Source organism: Chanodichthys erythropterus, chromosome 21 (assembly GCF_024489055.1).
Source record: "Chanodichthys erythropterus isolate Z2021 chromosome 21, ASM2448905v1, whole genome shotgun sequence".
Taxonomy (NCBI): domain Eukaryota; kingdom Metazoa; phylum Chordata; class Actinopteri; order Cypriniformes; family Xenocyprididae; genus Chanodichthys; species Chanodichthys erythropterus.
In genome coordinates this window covers 3,535,065-3,558,399 of record NC_090241.1, presented here as the reverse complement: position 1 = coordinate 3,558,399, position 23,335 = coordinate 3,535,065, and the positions used below count along the sequence as shown (strand labels likewise).

Below are 23,335 nucleotides of genomic sequence, written 5' to 3'. Positions count from 1 at the left end.
AACCTATTGTATGTTGGTCTCCTCAGCTTTTCCATCACAGAGACATTCAAGCTTTTAGCCTAATTGTGTTCATAAATTAAAATAGTATTTTATTAATCAGATACGCCTAGTCAGACGTACATAGACATTTCCTCGCACATTTCTCCCGTGACTCTCAATCTCAAATGATGTGAATGTACAAACCCGACTCTGCTTACGCTACAAAACTACTGCATGGCCGTGAACATTCACAAATCTAAACTTTAATTGCACATCCACATTCATTTTCATCATGGAAAATTGGGTCTGTACCTGGATCCAATTGAGGCTGTAAATGGTGATGAATGCTTTTGTTTGGCTGCTTTCTGGCATCCTCGTGACTCGTATACATTAGCAGGGGAAAGAGAGAAAGATAGAAGTTCTTTTAGAGTCACAGGGCTCAATAACGTGTCTCTCTCCACAAATTTGTGGGCAGTCAAGCAGATGGTGAACATATCTCTGTCTGTTGAGGGTTTCAGAGAACATGGAACGGAACTACCATTTCATTACAGTTGTTCAGATCACTGGAGCAGAAAACCTGAGGCAAGACCTCATGGCTGTGGATGTGTGTACATCCCCGTGTGTGTGTGTTTTTATCTGTTTTAGGAGGATGTGTGGACCAATGCTATATGAAATCGGCATTTAGATTTCTGTCCTTCCTTTGAAAGTCCATTCCACTAAAACTTTGACTCTTCAAAAAGTTTATAAAGACATTGTAAAAGCAATCCACATGAATTAAGCTGTTTAATTCAAGTTTTCTGAGGAGACACAGTCACATTATATGATGAACATTTAATTTATGCTTTTATTCACAAAAACACTGACCAATGCAGATATATTGTGCTTGGCAAATGGAAGCTCAACCATACTTGCTTGAACAAACATTATTATTTTTCATATGGATTTTTTACAATATTTTATGCATCAAATGTTTGGACTTTCAATGGAGGATGAATCACTGAGGGTTCATTAAAAATATCATCATTTGTGTTTCAAAGATGAACAAAAGTCTAATGGTTTGGGAACATCATGAGGATGAGTAAATTATTGCTAAGAATGTTCATTTTTGCATGAACTCATGCCCTGCATAATGTGAAAAGAAAATACTAAAATTAATTAATGTGACCACAATTTATGAAAAGGTTTGGATTTGAAAATTTTAATAAGTCTGAGTGTATCAATCTTTTAAAAGAATTCATCAGCATATTTTAGAAAAGAGTGTAAAACAAATTATTCTCCAAAAATGTAGTTGATGAACTGCACTGAATTGAAAGATGTAAACAACAGCTTGTAACAAAGAGCCTAAATGTGATGCCAATTAAACAAAAAGTTAATTAAAAATGGGAAAATCACAAACGCAAGAGAATGCCTGAAGCAGACCTACTGGCAGTGTTAGTGCTCTGTGAATTCATATGTCTCCTGTGTTCACTTTTGCATGTATTTAGAAATTACATTTAGCCAATTGGGTAACACTTTTGAACACTTTTCCAAATAATTAGTAATTCCTTTAAAATGCTGTAGTAACACTTGAGTCATTACTATTCAAAACCTTACAAAAGCTTACAATGACTTCATTCATTACTAGGGAGTTAACATGTTTTTCACTTTAAAAATAACTACAATTCTTTCTGAATTATGTGAGTCATTACTATAGTGGGTCACCATGATCTTCACATTAAAATTATGCATTATTTGTATTAATTATGAACCTCTATACTGTATATTAGTTCTCAGCAGTCCTCTGAGGTATGAAAAATCTAGTTACTGATTAGCTAATAGTGAACTACGTTATTCAACTGAGTGCTATTACTTATACAGTAATTCATTAATCAGTGTTTTTTTATACTAGAATGTTAATATTGTGTTACTCATTTGTTTCTGTGTAGTTATTAATTAATAATGGAGCAGTATTCTAAAGTGTTACTGCCATGTCATGAAATCATTACATAAAAATGATCTACGTTGTATTACAGTAAATAAAGCATGGTAAATAAATAGTATGGTTATGTTTATGTTGTGCTTTGGTTGTGTTAAATGTTTCTAAAGAAACAGCACAACGTGAAGAATCATTCACTCAAAGAAGTATTTGGGTGTAAATTTAAGATTTATATATTTGAATTGCATATAAAATTTCCATCCATTTGGAACATGAACTAATAAACTTAATGTGATAAACTGTTTTATTTTATATATATTTAAATAATCATATTTGTAAAATGCATTTATTCAAATTGCTTAGAATCAGCATCAATCTGCTCATAGTGAAATCAGATAAATTTATACAGTTAAAAAGTATGAACATAGTTAGCCGGAAGTTCGGAACAACCAATATTCAATTAGTTAAAATGAATGAAATTGAAAGAAATTGATTATTCATGATACGTAAATAACCTAGATATTGTGTATTTAAAGGGGACCTATGATGTCCCTTTTACAAGATGTATCAGTAAGTCTCTGGTGTCCCCAGAATGTGTCTGTGACGTTTCAGCTCAAAATCCCCCACAGATCATTTATTATAGCTTGTCAAATATTTGGGTGTGAGCAAAAACACGTCGTTTTTGTGTGTGTCTCTTTAAATGCAAATGAGTTCCGCTTTCCAGAAGAGGGCGGAGCTTTAACAGCTCAACAACAACAAAGCTGGAGAATCTCACGCAGCCAAAATGAGGATTGTCAGTAACGGTGTTCATTGTTCAAACCGGAGTCGACACTGATGGAGAGACTCAGGAAGAAGTTACAACTTTTAGAATGAAACTGGACGTTTCTGAATGGTTAGTGGATAAATTTATGTAGTTGCTGTGGAGTTGATTCAACTCATCCACTAGCATGTGCCGTCATGTTCATCTTTTGTTCAAATCCAGTGTTGAATTGACCCTCGTTTGTGAAGCAGTCCGGCGTAAAATGACGGCATGACAACAACACTCTACTACAACAACTCTTCCTCTTGTCTAAAGCAGACCAATATGACCTCACACCCTTTTTTGCCTGTTCTCAGGGGCGGGGTTTATGTAAATTTTAGGTTTAGTGATGTCACTAACTGGGGAAGAAGCTCATTGTAGTCCTTACCAGCCATTTGTTGTAGTCCTTAAACAGCGATTTATGCAAAAGAAAATATCTCCCTTTGCATTGAACTTTGAGCGTCATAACTTTGCAGATGTTGTTTATGCTCAAATAGCAACATTACACGCTAACTAAAGTTAAAATAGTGAAGTCATAATCAACCACCCATTCAGTTTATTAGTACTATTACACACTCTTATTTCATTTACGTATGACTGACAATACTGTATGCATAAATTCAAGTTTAATATAGTGGATGGAATGGATGGAACATGCGATTCAAATACATAAATATTAAATTTAGGCCTAAATATTTTAAAGTGTTGTTAGGACTCAAAAATCAAGGCTGTTGTGCAGTTTGAGATGTGTAGTGATACATTTATGTTGTGATATGTAGTATTTATCATCCACAGCACCTTCACAAACACCCTAAAGGAAAACCGCTCAGTAACAATAACATGCGTTGCCAAAGGCACAATTAAAGACTACACGCTAGTCTGCTGTCAGAAATAATTAATGAAAGAACATACGCTCTCTTTCTTAACCTTCTCTCTCTAGTTTTATTTCGCTTTTTTTCTTTGAACTTGCACTTTTTCTCACTGGAATACATTCACATGTTAGCAGATCACTCATGAAATATGCATCTCACATTCATCTGTGCGTAACTTACATGAAACATCAGCAATGTTGTTTTCTATACCCACACTTCTGCAGCTACGCATAACCGGATTCAACCTGATTCTGATGTTTGTTTGTTTTCGTGAGGTTAGTTAGGCTACTAGGGTTAGGTTAACATTTTGTTTAATAACACAGAGAGGATAACATTTATATGAGGTGGGGGTTTTTTTATAGTACAGAGACTCTTTTCCTGACCTTTAGAATAAACCTTAGGTTAAGCTTCTCTTTCCTGTCCTTTAAATGATCCAGAAGAACAACTGTGTATAATGACAATCAGCTGCAGTTTGAATGAAACATGTTTCAGAGAATTGGGAGATGACAGGTACATATCAAAACTGATGGACAGATAAAACTGTAAATACATATCACATACTCAACTATAGATGTCGGACAGCAGAATAAGCATATTATATATCTTTGTCAGTCAAAGATAAGTGTGATGCAAGGGTACAAGATTATAGGTTCCCAGTGAACATTCTCAGAACTTTAGCTAACGTTGTGACAAGGTTCTCTTAAAGTTGTGAGCAAACATGGTGTTTAATAATGTTATCAAAACATTCGACAAAAACATCATTTATCATTCATCGACTGTTTTTATCTGAAAGGTTTATTTGGATGTCTTTTTTTTATTTATTTTTTATGTTATTACTTGTTTCCCATAATGGACAACATTAGCAAAACATTCTAAGAGAACATCTTTGTATTTAGCTGGGTCAATATTCTGTCTTCCTCCAGGATCTGGGCTTTAATCCTCACTGTCTCACTCTGGATTACCGCAGATGGCCATAATTATCTGCCGAGACACATGCAGGTCACACACAAACATATGTTACACACACATATGTTACACAAAAATGAGTCACACACGAGAGACTATTACCTACACAGAGCAGAAGTATAAATACTTTTTTGTACACATTTCACTTGTACTGACCAAAGAAGTCTCTAATGCCTGAGGAAAGCTTTACATTAATAGTCCCATTCATCTTAATGGCAGTTGCCCAGCAATCGCAGGGCCCCTCAGAGGTGTGTGACCCGGATTCTGCCATCTTGGCTCCTGGGCACTTTGTTCCTGGTAACATTAGTCATGTGGCTGATTACTCGTCAAAGGCAGTGGTTAGAGAAAAAAAAATCAATACATTTTTTTTTTTTATATAATTTCCAATGGTCCCCGCAGGCCCTTAATAAGTCGTAAAATGTCATCTGTCACAAATTTAAGGTCATAAAAAGTCTTGATATCTTAAATGGTATAACAACAAATATAATCTAATCATAAGGGGTTCTCATTTCACAAGACAAAAAATGTTGCATGTCATACTTGCAATATCTTACTGGTCTGTTAGTCATGTTCTCTACACAAAGTTTGTGTACATTTACATAATAGTGTCTCCTCTATCCACAACATCTGTTCTGTGAACATCCTCTGGTCATTTCAGGCTTTTACACCTCTGTGTCTGTTATTAGGATGACTTGTAGGAAGGCTTCTGATTAACATGAGTATTTTATTTTCTCCTGGAGAGGCTTCATGCACTGAAATAAATAAATGAATGAATAAACCATAACCAGCATGACATTGGCAAAATTGCTGTTTTACTGGGTAGATATAACATAATTGATGTCTTACGTGTTTGTGTTTATCTGAAAATCTGTGTTTGAGTTACAGTTTTGTACAACGTACAAGCTATTTCAAGAGACTAAATTGGTCTTTTGAAGAAGGAAAAGTGTTCTCTTACATTTACATTCAAGGCATTTAGCAGATGCTGTTATCAAGGGCAACTTACAAAATTGCTTTAACATCGCGTACTAGAACATTGTTATCAACAAATGGCATGCATCAAATTTGGAAAGCTACCTGCAGGAAAATAAGTGCTTCCCATACAAATACAAAGAAAAACAAAATAATATAATAGAAGATAAAAATTGAGTTGCAGATCTGCATGGATTGGATGAACGGAGGAGCCTGACCTTTATTCTAGGTTGTGTACAGACTTTTACAAAAGTGTTTTGAACTTGATTTAGCAGTTATGGGGAGCCAGTGAAGGGAGTGTAGCAGTGGTGTGATGTGGGAGTACACAATATTATTTTTATCATCAAGAGAGAGAGAGAGGAAGGCGTAGGTGGAGGGTTGTAAAGTAGGGAGTAAAAAGAGCAGAAGAGTTTCCTTGGGGCAGCAGCGTCAAGCTTTGCTTCATAGCGCTTCTGCAAGTTTGGAATATGAGGCAAAGTAATCTGGAGTTTTCGCATTAGAGTGTGGAGTGTGGAAAAAGTCATGTGACACATATTGTACTGAGATTTATAGTGGTGTGTGCCTGCTATTTGCCATTTACTTTCACAGTGTTGCCAAAGTTACTTTGTAAAATCTTCATATTACATTTCTTCAAAGATGACAAAACTGACTCACAATTGCTGTCCTGCAGCAAAACATGAGGGAAATTGAGTTTTAGACCACACATAGAATAGCTATTGAGTGCAAACTTGTCTTGTTAAGCAGTGCTTGACATTAACACCGCCAACCTGCCAAATGCGGGTATATTTCAGCAGTGGCGTGTAACACAGTGACTCCTACTAGCCACTCTGGCGGGTTGAATTTTATATAGGCTATAATATATACATTTTTCAATTGTAGTCTTTTAAAACGGCTTCTGAAATAATAAACGAAGTGCAATGTAGTGTTTAGGGATGCACGCTATATCGGGCAACATATCGGTATCGGCTGATATATGTTCATCATTATCGACCTGATAAGAAAATTTGGCCGATATATTAAAGCTATTTAATATATAAAGCGATATATATTAACTATCAGATCCGCCGTTATGGTTTTGAATTGCTTGAAATATGATTGAAATCACTTCAGAAAGGAATATACAGTTAAGTGCAAGTTGCAAGTTTGTTATATAGGCTACGTAATTTTATAATGAGAACATTATAATTGTGTGCATGTGACATGGCTTTTAATGGTGCGACTTTTGCTTTTATAATCAGGCTTGCAAATATAAAAGTTTTGATTTAGATTTATCGGCCAATATATCGGTTATCTGCTTTAAAATATAAAGAATTGTCGGGTTAAGTATTGGCCAAAATGTTCATATCGGTGCATCCCTATTAGTGTTGTCAAAATATCGAGTTTTTTTTGTACATATCGATACTGAAATACCTGAAATGCTTCCAATACTAATTTTCTGCAGAATAGATACACAATACCAGCTGCTCTTTCTCTCTCTCTCATCTCTCCGACAGCAAGTTGACACCGGGTGTGTCTCATACGTTCTGAAAAGTGAAGCCACGGGCTCTTTGATCGCCCCCTGGAGGCTGGATGCAGTACAGGTCATAAACCCCGCCCTCTCAATGCAGTCGAATGAGACTTCAGTGAAAACTTAAAAATAAATTCTGCTTCAAATAAAACTTTCTGAAAGATGGTTTTGGTCATTTAAGGTAGTTGTTATCACACTCATATATATTCAATTGTTCGTTTTTGTGATGATTTAGATTTTAGCTAGCAATTTGATGCTATAAAAACGGGGCACGTCGTCATGACTCGAACTTGATTGACAGGTTGTCTGAGGACTGTCGGAGCTTCGAGGGGAGATTGAAGGTGTATTAACTAACTGTTAATTTTCGATTTCTTTGTTATTTAACAACAAAATGAGTTGTTCAGCAGTAAACTGTACTAACCGACCTACAGGATCTGACGGATCACTGAACCTTTTTCTGTAACATCAAATGTGGCCGTTATAAGATAATTAATAAATGTTATTAGTTAAGATAACACACCTAATGTTAACCATGTCGGGAAAAAGCAGGTGATCGTTATCTGGCAGTTACTTATTATTTTTATGGGTATAAAATAATAATTAGCAGGACAAAACTAATGATAGCTTACTCTAATTACAGCAATCGATCTCCTGTAACGTTAGTTGAACTTGATTTAAAATGGCAGGACCGTTTCTGACGATTTAGAGTTGTTTCTAGTGGCATATTATATTGATTTTATCTACTGAATTTGCTGTTTCAAAAATATTATTGCTCTAGAAACAGAATAGCCTATTATTTTATAGGTAGACTTTTAAATTGTGTATAATTTTTTATAGTCTATTTAAAATACATGAATGATGACGCAGTCGTCTGGGCGGAAGTTTGATATCGCGACTCCGCCTCCGGCTAAACTGACGATTCCTTCTGCGCATGCCCAGGCTCCAAACCTTTTTTTTTTTTACGTATTGCGTAACGTGTCAGCGCCCCTTCGTCTGCCCATTTGGCTTCAGTTCAATACAATGGAAGGAAGCGGCGTCCATCTTTTTTTACAGTCTATGGTTGACACACAAACCCGCCTTCCCTCACTCACTTGTTTCATTTGCTCTGGATGAATATTGTTACTGTTACTGCTTTTTCTCCTTCCCGCAGATTTTGTGCTCACACTCAAAGTGCGTGCAGATAAAGCCGCCTCTCGGTACTAAATTGAGTTATTTTTTGCTGCTAATTGCACTTAAACGGTCAAATACACACAAAATAATGCCAAAATGCCGGTCTTGGTGAGTATTCAGGTAAACACAGTCAGTATGTTTTAAGTGAACGTAAACTGTTGAGAAAGAAAATGCATGTGTAACATTATAATAGATCCGTGCGTTAGGTCTTAAAGTGACAGCAGTCAAATTATGAGATATTATTAAAAATATCTATATGGCAGTTTTTCCCCATGGTATCGATGTCAAAATTTTGGCCAGTAACCATCAGTCACAGTGGCTGGTGAGCAAAAAGTTCATGTCAAGCCTTGGTGTTAAGATATTTTACTAATGAAATGATTGTGCCAAAAGAATAGCTAGTCTCATCTCAGTGAGCTTTTATTACTTTTTACACATGCACAGTATATTTATTTTAGCGTTTGACATTTCAGTGTGGATGAGAAACTTTAGGAAAACACTTGAAAATGCTAGTGTGGCTGGAAAGCACTTTGAAAGGAAAGTGGTGTTTTCAAATGTATCAGGATTAATGTAGACATGGCCTTTATTGTGACGGAGGTGTGGACCAGGCCAGCTTGGTGGAAGCAGGACAGAGAGTCAAAACAAGAGAAAAATGCAACAGTTGATGCAGCTGCTTTGATAATGGATACATCATAAGGTGTTGGTATGGTTAGGAAATCTGAGAGGAAAGAAGTGCTCTTTGGTAGCACCTCCGAATGAAGATCTTGGTGTGTGTAAAAAGGGCTAGGCTGAAGACTGCAGGTGTTGAAATGTTTTCAGTTGTGCAAACGTGTCTAATACATGTTTGTGTTTTGTGGTCTACAGGTTTATACACGGTATGGGAAATGTTACACGTTTAATGGAAACAAGACGTCACCCAAGCGGGTGAGACAAGGCGGCACAGGAAACGGCCTGGAGCTGATGCTGGATATCCAGCAGGACGAGTATCTGCCCATCTGGAGAGAAACCAGTGAGTGATGAACGCAGCTGCTGCCATTTTGCACCTCAGTTATAGACTGTAATGAAAATGACCTTGAATAACTTCAGTGTTTATGTTACTGTAATATTGCTGTAAAGGTAATTGTTTTATATGATGTATAATTCTTCATACAGTTTGGTTTTTATGATTTTTAAAAGAAGTTTCTTGTGCTCAAGGCTGCATTTATTTGATTAAATATACAGTAAATACAGTAATATTGTGAAATATTATTACAATTTAAAAAAAATGTAATTTATTCCTGTGATGACAACATTGAATTTCCAGCATCATTCTAATCAAATCATTCTAATATTATGATTTGATACTCAAGAAACTTTTCTTATTAGCCTACTATGGAAGCTTGTTTCCGCCACTAAATTAAATCTCACAATTCTGACTTTTTTTCCTCGTAGTTGCGAGTTTACAACTGTATAAACTCGCAATTGCGAGAAAAAATGTGAGAGTAAAAGGTCGCAGTTATCTTTTAAATCGTTTCATTCCGTGGTGGAAACAAGCTTCCATATATTACCCACAGTTGAAAACAGTTGTGCTGCCTAATATTTTTTTGTGGAAGCTGTGTTTTTCCAGGATTCTTTAATGAATGGAAAGTTCATAAGAACAGCAATTTTTTTGTAACATTATAAATGCTTTTACTGTCACGTTTGATCAATTTAATGCATCCTTGTTAATTTCTTTTTAAAAAATTACTGACCCCAAGCTTTTGAATGGTAGGTAAAATTTAGAAGTAAAATAAGTACTATTTATTTACTTATTGCATGACTAGCGGTCATTATTGCAAAATAAACTCCAACAGGGTGAATGGGACCTAGGGCCCTATCATAAACCTGGCGCAATGTAGCATCAGGCGCGATGCAAGTGTTATTTGCTAGTTTCAGCCCGACGCAGGTATCATTTTCACGTCCTGTACCATGTTGTTTAAATAGCAAATGCACTGGCGCCCATATGTTCGCCCATGGGTGCATTGTTGGCGTGTTGCTATTTTGTTATTTTTAACTAAACTGCACCATTAACCAACAAAAACCTGGTCTGAAGTCAATGGCGCAATATTTTTTTTTGTTATTTAAAGGGTGCATGATATGCACCTAAGTGGGTATTACATGCCAAACATGCCAAATATTAAAAATAAAAGGATTACAATGTACAATGCTTTGGAGGAATCTGGCTTGTCACGTAGATGGTCTGTCCGTGCACTTTAACCTCGCACAAGAGCAGATCTGTTTCCTTGCTAGAGAAGCATTCAGTTTTACCGCATGCAAATTTCACCATGTAAATTGCGAATCCACCATGACGCGAGCGCAACTGGCTTTTAAAGGGAATGGGAGATGAGACTCTGATTGGTTTATTGCATGCTACACCCAAAACACACCCATTAGAATAGCGACAACCCTTTTGGTCCATGCACCTGATGCGGCGACCATTTTTCCCATTGTTAAACTAGCAAAAGTGGATTCGGACACGTCCTAAGTGCACCTGCGCCATGTGCTTCAGACCATGTGCTTAGATTGTTAAAATAGGGTCCCTGGACACAGAGTGGATTTGCAAAAATTCACTTTCAAAAGTACAAACAAATACAGTGTCTGTCAGATTTTTTACCAATACAATCTGTCCATCTTCAGATGAGACGACGCTGGAAGCAGGTATTCGGGTTCAGATTCATAGTCAGAATGAACCCCCTTACATCCACCAGCTGGGCTTTGGGGTCTCTCCAGGATTCCAGACATTTGTTTCCTGTCAGGAACAGAGGGTAGGTTTAACTGGGGGTAAAAACCACACTCCTGGCAAATAAATAAATAAATAAATAAATATATATATATATATATATATATATATATATATATATATATATATATATATATATATATATATATATATAAATAAATAAATATATATATATATATATATATATATATATATAAATAAATAAATATATATATATATATATATATATATATATTAGGTCTAAATTCAATACCAGGCTGTTCTAAACTCTTGAATTTCAGAGATTTTAAATTAGCAGCTAATTTACAAAAAGTCAAAAAGATTTCAAGGCTGACTGGGATATTTTCTAATTGAGACTGCATGTGCTAAGTATTTCACAACTATAGGGTGCACTCAAGCAGAAAAAGAAGCAGAGACACAGACTTTTTCTCGAAATGTCTGCTGTTTTTCTAGCTAACGTACCTGCCACAGCCGTGGGGAAACTGTCGGGCTTCATCTGAGCCTGTGATCCCAGGATACGACACCTACAGCGTCAGCGCCTGCAGACTGCACTGCGAGAGCACACAGGTGCAGAGAGAGTGCAACTGCAGGATGGTGCATATGCCAGGTGCGTGCTGGATGTGAGTGGGAGAGTTGTCATAAAAACTGTATCAGTAAGAACAAATGTGCCGTGTTGGTACTCATCACGCCTTCACACAGCTCATCTGTAAAATTGTTCTTAATGCTACTGACAGATTGGCAGCTGCATCCCAACTGTTGAGACAGTGGTGTTCTTGGAAATGAGCATTTGAAACCTTTATAAAGCAGACTTCTGTAAATGATAAACAAGCCCTCTTGCTGATGTGTTGGTTATGGAAGCTTGTTTCTTCTACAGAAAAAAAAAAAAAAAAAGTAATTGCAACTTTTTATCTCACAATTCTGACTTTTCTCGCAATTTTATGAGTTTATATCTCAAAATTTTTTTATCTCACAATTCCGAGAAAAAAGTGAGAATTGCAAAGTCTTAAACTTGTAATTCTGAGAAAAAGTCAACATTATGAGTTATAATCTCATAAAACTCATACAATTGCGAGGAAAGTCAGAATCGGGAGATAAAAAGTCACAATTACCTTTTATATTCACAAATCTCACTTTTTCTCAGAATTGTGGGGTAAAAACTCGGAATTGCGAGATATAATGTCTGAATTTTGAGATCGCAAACTCTCAATTTTAAGAATAGTCAGAATTGTGAGATAAAAAGTCGCAATTACTTGTTATATTCGCAATTGTCACTTTTTTTCTCAGTTGCAAGTTTAGGCTATGTCTCACAATTCTGACTTATTTTTTTGCAGTTCCGGGTTTAGATAAACTTGCAGTTGTGAGAAAGTCCGAATTGTAAGTTATAAACGTCACAATTGTGTGTCACACTTGGTTGTAGTAAAACTAAAGATGACAAGATAAAATGCAATTGAACCAAGGGATATACATGGACCAAACAAAGCAAACTAATTAGTCAACAGCGGAACAAAATGACTAATCAAATGAGTAACCTTAGTAACAAATGAGTGGCGGGAAACTAGCAGTGTTGCAAATTTAGGGATTTTGTCACTAGATTTAATGACTTCCCCGCCCCTTTTGAGACTTTTTTTCAAAAAGTTTAGGGACAACTCTAGCAACTTCTTGGACAAACCTTATCTAGATTCTTATTTTGCCCACTGATCTCTATTCATATTTATATAGATAAATGAATTTGCCATTATGATTTCTTCTAGTGACATTTAACTACCAGTTTTAGCTACTTGAAAGCAGTTAGCAACACTGGAAACTAGAACAAAGGAAACGTTACTAGAAAGAAACAAACTAAAGGTCGCATTGCAATTACCTTTTTCCTTTTTTATTCCATGGCTGAAACAAGCTGTCATAGTTGTTTCAATTTTTCACACATCAACTATCTCTCTACAGGTGATGCTGATATCTGCACACCGAGTAAAATCAAGTGTGTTGACAAGGCGTTAGGTAAGGTCATCATAGACACGAATACAAACTGATGCTGATCAACTTAATTAATATGCCTTTTTTAAGTTTAAGAGGAATAGGCCCCCCCCCCCCCCCCCAAAAAAAATGTAATGCTTTACTAACACTCATGTTCTTAAAAACCTGTAAAAAAAAAAAATGTTCGTCTGCAGAAGATATTTTGAAGACAACACTGGACCCCACTGCTTTCTTTTATTGTATGGACAAAAAAAAACAAAAAAAACAAAAAAAAAATCTATTCAAAATTGTAACACGGGAAGAAGGAGGCGGGAACCGGCGAACATTCAATGTAACTTTAATGTAAAATAAACAAAGAACAAAACGAAAGTAATGCCGGCAGACCCTCGCGGACATCTGCCGGCCACACAAACATAATAAACCATAAAATAAAGTCCAGGCCTGATCCTCTCTCGTCCTCCACGGTCGTCGCTCCTCCTTTTATGCTCCCGGAGCTCCTCCGTGAGAGACTCAAGGCCGGTGCGCCTCCCAGGTGAAGCTTGTTATCACTTGCGTCACCGGCCTCGCGCCGTTCCCTCACGGCTCTTGCCCGCCCTGGTCGCCACAAAAATATCTTATTGCATTACAGGTTTGAAGCGATATGAGACTGAGTGAATAATGAGTGCATTTAAATGCACATTCTGTCACCGATTATGCTAAATATACTGACAATGCCGATAAAAGAAAACAGTTTACATGACCCCAAGGTCAAAAACAGCTTAAGAATAAACTGATCGACACAGCTAGATTTTTTGCCCATTACCCTCGATTTCACCTGGCATGAAAACACCCTAAAGCCACGTTTCTACCACAGGCACGAGGGACATTGGGGTGGTACCCTTTGTGTTTCGACCGCAGGAACCAGGGCCTACATGAAGTTCTGGGTAAAAATGCCCCCCTCAGAAAGTGCCTGCTCACGAGGTAGTACTTTTTCAAAGTTTCAAAGGAACTTTCGGGGGTGGGACTTGGGTGCTGAACATGCTGATTGGTTGAGTAAACACAGCATTCTGATTGTCTGACTCCACGCAGCATTTTATTTCAACTGCCATTTTTAAAAGTTGAGGTGCATGCAGTAAGAGTTGTTTGCTATTCGAATCAACAATGGAGTTTAAAATATATGACTGATGGACTGACAACGAGGTTCAGGCTTTGTTACATTTTTATATAGCCTCATTTCCACCGAAATTACCCAGAACAATTTGTCCCAGGAACAAAAATGCTGCATGGAGTCAACCAATCAAAATGCTGCATGAACTCAACCATTCAGCATGTTTAGCACACAAGTCCCACCCCCAAAATTCCTGAACTTTGAAAAAATGCTACCTCATGAGCAGGGACTTTCTGAGGGAAGAGTTTTTACACAGAACTTCATTTAGACCCTGGTTTCTGCTGTCGAAACACTCAGTACCACCCAAAGTCCCTAGTGCCTCGGGAAAGTTGCTGCAGTGGAAACGGGGCTTATGTTGACTAATTTGCACAATCGTCACGGTACTTTAGACGACGATGGAAATGCAGACAGCAACAGGTCTGGGTGAAAAATGTTCCTGGGACAAACTGTTCCGGGTAATTTCAGTGGAAACGTGGCTTAACTTGCATTCTTTGAACTTATAGTGAAGTGTGCATGTGTATCAGGAAAGCATCCTTACTGCAGATTTAAGTGCATGCAACCAGAGCAAGTGTTTCACTATAAAGGATGAGGAAAAATATCATGCACTCCGACTCTTTCTTGACCAAGAAATTATAAAAATGTGATCTCATCCAGTGCAGCCGAAGGACAAGTATAGTCGTACTGTAAACATGAGAGGAAAATATTCAGTACACGTTTCCCACTGACATTTTGGAATACTATGGGGTTTTTAATGTTTTACTTAACATCACAACTTACATAATAAATAAAATATTCTGAGCGGAATACATACATGTATGCTTACATTTTGAGTCACCACTGGGAAATAACATGATTTTTTTAAAAGTCTTGTAAATGCACTTGTCTTGTTTTGCCATTGTTATCATTGGTGTGATTGTAAAAAATTTGATTTTGGTAATCATGCTCAATGACATTTTCTTAAACAGTGATCATTGACGACTCCATTGATTTGACTTAATTAAGGGTTTAAAAATAATGCATTTAAAACTTTTGAACAACACAGAGAGCTTGATTATTGATGACATCTGCACTGTTCATTGCACTACTTGTCTTCACCAAGTATATTTCATCATTTCCTGTACACTTCTCCAGCTTTACTCCAGAAGAGCACAGGTGACTCATGTCCCTGTGAGACACCCTGTAATTTGACTCGGTATGGAAAAGAGCTCTCTATGGTTAAAATCCCCAGCAGGGGCTCTGCTCGCTACCTTTCTCGCAAATACCAGAAATCAGAGGAATACATTAGGTAAGTCCACTGGATAAATGGCCACACATACGCACAATCTCAGGGGTATCTGGGTTTTTTATTCTGCTGCTGAACATATTTCAACATTATAGTTTAAACCCAAAGAGGACACATACCCAGCATTTCTTGCAAGGATACCTGCTCAGCATTTTTGAAAAATTTATTTATTTGCAAAACATGCTTCTCTCACGAATACGATCAGCCTGTTCTAATAACTATAGCAGGATTCCTATTGTCCAAAACTGCAGGCTTGTTTCTGTCAGTTATATAATGGGATGAAAAATGTAATTGTGGTCCTCCATTCACTGACTCAATAATAGAAAAAAAAACGATTTAATAGACTGCTCTAAAATGACATTCCACTAATTATTTTTTAACCATTTTTGTTGCTAATCCTTTTCTTTCCATAATACAAATAATAATGAGCTCATTTCCATACTGCTTTCCTGCAGGGAATTAAACATTTTTATTAAACTTTTCATTGTGCAGAGACAACTTTCTCATCTTGGATATTTTCTTTGAGGCCCTTAACTATGAGACAATAGAACAGAAGAGAGCATACGACATTGCTGGTCTGCTTGGTAGGTTTTGCAATCCCTACACATTACAACCATCTACTACTGGCTTTTTAAAAGAGTATTAAAAGGGATAATTCACCCAAAAATTGTCATTTCAAACCTGTTTGACTTACTTTCTTCTGCAGAACAAAATATATATATATTTTTCACACTAATGTCGCAAGTTTTTGTTCAAATAATGGAAGTCTAGGGTTGTTGACAGTGTTGTTGACATCCTTTTAAGCTATTTTTAAGCTTTCATAATATGTAGATATGAATGCAACTGGAAAAATCTATGAAAAGATTTCTTTCAATTAGTCAAATAGCTTATAGCAATAGCAAATAGTGGAGCTCTGCAGCTATCTACTGGTTAAAGTGATAATTTTTTACCTTTAAAACTATGGGCCCTATCATACATCAGGCGCATTTTCACGTCCTGCACCACGTTGTTTAAATAGCAAATGCACTCGTGCCCATTTGTGCACCCATTGGCGTGCTGGTCTGAAAACTGGTCTGATCAGGTGCATTGTTGGCGTGTTGCTATTTTGAGGCAACTGAAAACAACTGCACTATTGACCAACAAAAACCTGCTCTAAAGTCAATGGTGCAGTAATCTGTTATTTTGTTATTTAAAGAGAGAGTTAGTAATACGCACCTAAAGGCGGGTGCACAACGCACATACACTCTGCTTGATACACACACAGGGATGCGCAGCAGCAAACAAACTAATGATTACATTCTAAAAGATTATTATTATTGCGTGCATAAAGATAAAATGCTTTGGTGGAATCCAGCTTGTCCTGTAGATGGTCTGCTCGCTGCTTTAACCTCGCACAAGAGCAGATTCGTTTCCTCGCTAGAGAAGCGGTCAGTCTTTCCGTTTGCAAATTCCGCCATGTAAATAGTGAATCCACCATGGCACGATCGCAACTGGCTTTTAAATGGAATGGGAGATGAGATTGATTGGTTTATTGCACGTTACGCCCAAAACACACCCATTACTCATTAAGAGACTAGGGACAACCCTTTTAGACCATGCACCGGGTGTGCCGTCCATTTTTCCCATCGTTAAACTAGCAAAAGTGGATTCGGCCCTAAGTGCACCTGCGCCATGCGATTTAGACCATGTGCTTGGATCGTTAAAATAGGGCCCATAATGGCAAATATCTTAACACTAAACCATGGCAAATTATCCATGTTATCTCCATGGATGAAAGTTAGAAATGTGGATCTTTTTTAAAGTGAATTTTACATAAATCGTTATTTAAAAAAAGAAATATATATATATATATATATATATATATAAATTTAAAACATGCCATAAATCCTCCCAAAACTATACAAATGTAGAGTAAAAACATTAATAAAGTAAGTAAAATTATATATGTTTAAAAAAAACAACATTATTTTGTTACAAAATCACATTTTATTGTCTGGAGACCCCAACGACCTGAGTGTTCATCCCAAACTAATAGCATACCAGGGTTAAGAAAGAAAGTCATACAGGATTGGAAGAACATAAGAATAAGTAAATGATGACAGAATTTTCCCTTTGAGTATTACAAATGAATAGATTTTTTTTTCTTTTACAATCGCAAGGACCCATTTCTCAATACTTGAGCACAACAGCAGTCTATTCCCAGCTAATGGGGAATGTTCTCAGAATTATGGCTAACTTTCTGGTATAGTACTGTATAGTAAAGGTATATTAGCCATTATTGATGCAGTATAAGCATGAACACACCAGAAATCGTCTTTATTAGTACTTTATTACGGGTAACTTTACCAAATTTATTCTGGTGAATAAACTCAAACATTACTCAATAAGTGCCTTACAAATCAATAATTAATATGGATAAACATTTTACTTTAGAAAAGGGTTTTTTTTAGGGGGAATTGTCTTTATAACAATTTTAGCAATTTATTACTCAACCTGTAAAACTAACACTAATTAAACATAATGATACATATTGTTCAGTTTACTTAATAGATCACATAAATATAACATTATGTAAATCACAAAAAAGTTTAGACATTCTGCTGACTATAAGTAACTTTGCAACATGTCAACTAGCAGTCATAAGAGTATTAGTACTGTCTGCTTAATATCTGCTAACACTTTATTTTGATGCTCTCCAACAGACTTTCTGACTGTAAGTAGCTTTGCAACATGTAAACTTATTCTACTAACCCAAACCTTAACCTAACCTGACAGTCTACTAATACTTTAATTAGTTGACATGTAGTGACAAAGTTACTTATAGTTAGTAGAATGTCTAAAGTGGACTATAAATGAAGTGTAACCCTAAAAAGCATTTACTGTACATTCAGTTAATTAGTAATTATTGGCTTATTTCTGCTTATTTATCCTTCAAACGTTTACCCTTGTAAAATAAACCTATACCAAAATATATTTAAAATACATTTATTTCATACTAAGTACTTTAAATCCATTATCATATTTATTAACATCTCACTTAAGACTTACTGATGATGACTTGACTTTATTTTGAGTATTTTTTTTTTATTGCACAATGCACATTTCTTAATATTATGCGTAAAAAGTGTTTTAATATGACTATGAATAAGGATTGTATGATCTTTTTATAATATCAGTCTTTAAATGCTTTAAAGTATACTTGCAATAGTTCCACTTAAGCACATTCAAATATACTTCAGTATATCTTTAGTTGGATCTCAGCACTATTTCTGCACAATTAAAGTGCATTAAGAACAAAATTAGTTGCTTCAATTTAGCAGACTTTAACTATACCCGTTTATATACCAAAAGCAGGGAATTTTTATTAGGCACATAATTATACTATACTTAGCACAAAATAAATTTATTCCAAATACATTTTAGTATACTTTTTTCACTAGGGTAATCCTTCAAATGTTTGATAAGTTAGATAATAATTCAGATAAATGGATAGTTCACCCTAAAATGAATATGCACAGAACAACACCAGGGTGAGTAAATGATATAGGGTGAACTACCCCTTTAATTATTAATTACTGGTTTGTTAAAGCTCAGAAATAATTGCTAATATCCCTTTACTATTTAGATATAATTATGAACCCTTAAAATAAAGTGTTACCAAAAAAAAAAAAAAAGGAAGAAATGGGTCCTAGCAAATGAAAATAAAAATAAAAATAAATTTATGTCGCTGTTTGTTTTTCAATTCCAGGAGACATTGGTGGACAGATGGGGCTCTTCATCGGGGCCAGTATTCTTACTATCCTGGAAATACTTGACTATGTCTATGAGGTATCTTCACTTCAATGTGAAAGGACAATCCCCTGACATTCACAAACACACAAACATCTCTTGTCCTTTCAGTCCGCTTTTAATCTTTATCTCCATAGGTGGTCAAATATAAAATCAAGAAACTCCTGAAACCAAAGAAGAGTCAGAAACAACAGAACCAGCAGAACTTAATCCAAGAGCAGATCCAGAGAACAAAGAACCTGCGAGAACAGAACCTGCGAGCTCAGCTGGCTGCAGGAACTATAGCTACAGTCAGATTTGAAGAAGTCAAAGTCAAGGTGAGTCACAAAAACAGAGATTTTTTTTTTAAAATGCCTTCTACACATAATAACTAAAGATCTGCATCCTGTGATTTGTTCATCAACAGACAGCTAATGACGTGGCTCAACCGCACAGCGCACATCCCACTTCAATATTACCAAATCATCACAATGCACAACCGGTCGTACAGCAGGACTTTGCTTGTTGAGGGATGCTTCTTCTTCTCTCTATTTATTTATTTATTTATTTTTTCATATCACTGAACTTGAAATTGGGATCCTGAATGGATCCTGTACACTGAAATATACATTTCATTTTTTTTCCACTTATAAAAGCTACAGCCAAAGCCTAATCTGGGACCTCATCATGTGAAATCGGCTCAGACCTGTCACACCGTATCAGCGCTCACACTTTTCAAAGTCAATGAAGAAACCACATGTGCTTTTGTTGATTTGTGGGGGTTTTCCCTTCTGGATGGACCTATCATGGACCTAAAAGAAGAAAGACTGTTGCATTCACATATAAATTACCTATTTGACCGGACAATTTTACTGAAAGTTATGAGGAAAACAGAAAGTTGAAGCAAACATGCAACTGTTGCCAAGTGCAGAAAAAGTTGGTTTCTGCGTGGTTCTTCTTATAGTAATGTACAGTGCTTGTGCCATTTCACTTTTTCCACATTTCTTAATAACATAATGAGACTTCTCAGTAGGAGAACAGCTAAAATATAGCACTCGTTTCTCTGTGAGTAGGTGTTATGTTCTTTTTCAGTCTTATGTAACTTTTTCATTGTGCTATAGTCCTTATAATGAAACGATCTCTAGGTTTGAAAGATGGAAAACACCACACTAGAGCACGCTGTTTGCTGTCTAAATGTAAACACTATTAAATAATATCCTTTGTATGAAAATAAAAAGGTAAAGGTGATAGAGATTTTATTTTGTATTCAAATACAAATAGATATATTTAAAATTGTAGTAACATTTTGCTGAATGTTCATCATTTCCATCTGGGGTGAAAAGGACTAGAACACAGTAATACTCACTCCAGCTGAAACAAAACTGTCAGAGTAGAAGATTTAAAACCACCAGGGGTTCTTCTTTTGTTTATTTATATTTTAGTTTTATGTCTCGAATAATGCATTGAAGACTGGTCATAAACCAGAGCCTTTTGATTGAATATGCATAATATATTTCCACAGATTAACCTTATACATGGTGACAGCATTTCAAGGAGGGAAAAAACTGCTTTTACTGCCATCTAGTGGGCTTAATACTAAAACACCAACACCTATCATGTTTCACTTTGAATGAACTTTGTAACAACAACTCAAGTCTGGTGGCTCCATAATGGGGGGCATTCAAGGGTAGAGATGTTATATGGAATCATGCAATTCTACAAATTACTGCGTAGATATTTGGTGAATAAAAATTGTTTTAACAGAATTTCACATTGGATACACTTATGATTTTGACAAGTTGAGAGCAAATGGGTTGTGATTACACAATATAATAATACTAATAATAATAATAATGATTTACCCTTACCTACATTGACACACTTTCTCCAAATAGAATTAGAGCCTCTTAAGCTCTTCATCTGTAACCATTTCTGTTAGCAGCAGCACGACACACACAGTAAACATCTGCAGTGTGATGCACTAACTCTATAATCTCATTATAGCATGTCAGCTCTACAGAGAACAACACCTGGTGCTCTGCTCACAAACATCTCTTTGCAAATATGGAAAGAAAAAACAAACAAACAAACCACCAAAACATCATTTTGACATTATAAATATTCTTAAATATCAGGTTTATGTGCAAAACAAAACAAAAAAAATTGTTGCATAGTTGAGAAGCATTCCACTGTGAAGGAACACATTTAAAGGCACAGATTTTTACATGGACAATATAGTTAGCTGTGGCCGTCTAAGGCAACCTAACGGGAAAAGGAAGTGTGGGTGGAATACTGGAATGCATTTTCTAACATGGGTGGATTTAGAAGTCTGGAATAATGCAAAATACATTGCGGAAATAGCTTTATACATTCGGCCTTTCTGAACTGTCCAGTATTATGTGAACATACTTTATCCTCTCTTCCCTCAGCTGGAGACACAATAAAAAAATACACTATATGTAATCACTGAAAAATTCTATTCACATTCTCTTTCCCAGCTCTGTCACTATAGCCCAAAGTATACTTCGGTTTTTACATGTACGCTAGTTATATGATTTTTTCCTAAACCAGTCTGATCGCAACAAACAAACAAAGCTATTTATCAGGATTTGTTAATAACGCTGAGGCTATGTTTAGGTGTTAGTGCATTAAAGGGTTAGTTCACCCAAAAATAAAAATTATCCCATGATTTACTCACCCTCAAGCCATCCTAGGTTTATAAGACTTTCTTCTTTTCGTCAAACACAATCTGAGTTATTTTAAAAAACATTCTGGCTGTTCCAAGCTTTATAATGGTAGTGAATGGCACTCACGATTTTGAAGCCCAAAAAAGTGCATCCATTCATCATAAAAGTAATCCATATGGTTCCAGGCGGTTAATAAAGACCTTCTGAAGTGAAACGATGCATTTTTGTAAGAAAAATATCCATATTTATAACTTTATAGACTATAATCACTGGCTTCCGTTAACATTCGTTGTCCTGGTTTATAAAGTTATAAATATGGATATTTTACAAAAACCCATCGCTTTACTTCAGAAGGCCTTTATTAACCGCCTGGAGTCGTTTGGATTACTTTTATGATGTATGGATGTGCTTTTTTGGGCTTCAAAAACTCAGTTACCATTCATTCCCATTATAAAGCTTGGATTGTGTTCGCCTCAAAGAGGATAGTAGTAATAGAAGTAATATACACCTAGGATGGCTTGAGGGTGAGTAAATCATGGGATAATTAAAATTTTTGTGTGAACTATCCCTTTAAGGTTTGGTCACACTACACTTTTCATTCCATGCTTGTGAATCCAGGAGAGGGGAGTGTGATGTCATATCACAGCTGCAGCAGTGTCCAAAATATGTAAAAGTCTAGTGTGGCCATGGCTTTATGTAGGCTATCAGCACTGTGATCGACATGACCAATGAAAACTTTAAAAGTGGGACAGAGTTTTACAAATTTCATCATCAGCATAGTATGCATACACTGTATATACAGTGAATAGCCAGATTTTTTTTAGTTGTGCATACTCTGCATGCTTGTGAATTTTGTTGCAGTAATTAGTTTGTCCACAAGGTGGCAACACTGCCCTGACCTGTCGTTTCACAATCATTAAATAAACAGATGAAGTGTGCTTTAAAAGGCTATAGCTGCATCTGAAATCGCATAAAAACAGTATGAGTAGTATGAATTCACAGTACTCATAAAAGACTAGTCAAAATGTACAAAGATGATACAATGAACACTACTATCCCATGAGGCCATGGGAGAGGATTTGTGAATGGCAGTGGAAGTGACGTGGCCAAGTATGGTGTCCCATACTCGTAATCACCCATCCAAGTGCACACACAGCAGTGAGTATTGAACACACACCTGGAGCATTGGGCAGCTGTTTTTCCTGCGGCACCTGGGGAGCAATTGGTGGTTAGATGCCTTGCTCAAGGGCACCCCAATTGTGGGTAATGAGAGTGGACCTCACCCCACCTACATTTCCTACAGATACAAAGACTCGAACCTGCAAATTTTGGGTTACAAGTCAGAAGGTGCGTCCCAATTCGCACACTTATGCACTATTCTATGACGTTTTTAAGTGTAAATAGTGCGATTAGTGCATTCACACTGAAAGTTCCAAAAAGAAAAAGTGCACTTTAAATACCCGGATGATGCACTAAATTAACGGGAAAAACAAAGTGTGGAATGTTGGACACTTCGTGCACTCAACTGTCGCAGCTTTAATCACGTAG

At 36.2% G+C, this 23,335-nt stretch overlaps 1 protein-coding gene across 1 annotated transcript in view; it reads left to right on the top strand.

Annotated features, from left to right (window-relative positions):
- asic4b (acid-sensing (proton-gated) ion channel family member 4b) overlaps positions 1–19,896 on the top strand; it is a 50,859-nt gene extending 30,963 nt beyond the window's left edge. The window contains exons 2-10 of the mRNA XM_067373587.1: positions 9,039–9,183; positions 10,830–10,957; positions 11,386–11,539; positions 12,874–12,927; positions 15,182–15,335; positions 15,825–15,916; positions 19,081–19,160; positions 19,259–19,438; positions 19,528–19,896. Of these exons, the coding sequence (XP_067229688.1) occupies positions 9,039–9,183; positions 10,830–10,957; positions 11,386–11,539; positions 12,874–12,927; positions 15,182–15,335; positions 15,825–15,916; positions 19,081–19,160; positions 19,259–19,438; positions 19,528–19,629 (1,089 nt within the window). The 3' untranslated portion in view covers positions 19,630–19,896. The remainder of the gene's footprint in view (positions 1–9,038; positions 9,184–10,829; positions 10,958–11,385; positions 11,540–12,873; positions 12,928–15,181; positions 15,336–15,824; positions 15,917–19,080; positions 19,161–19,258; positions 19,439–19,527) is intronic.
- The last annotated feature ends 3,439 nt before the right edge of the window (positions 19,897–23,335 follow it).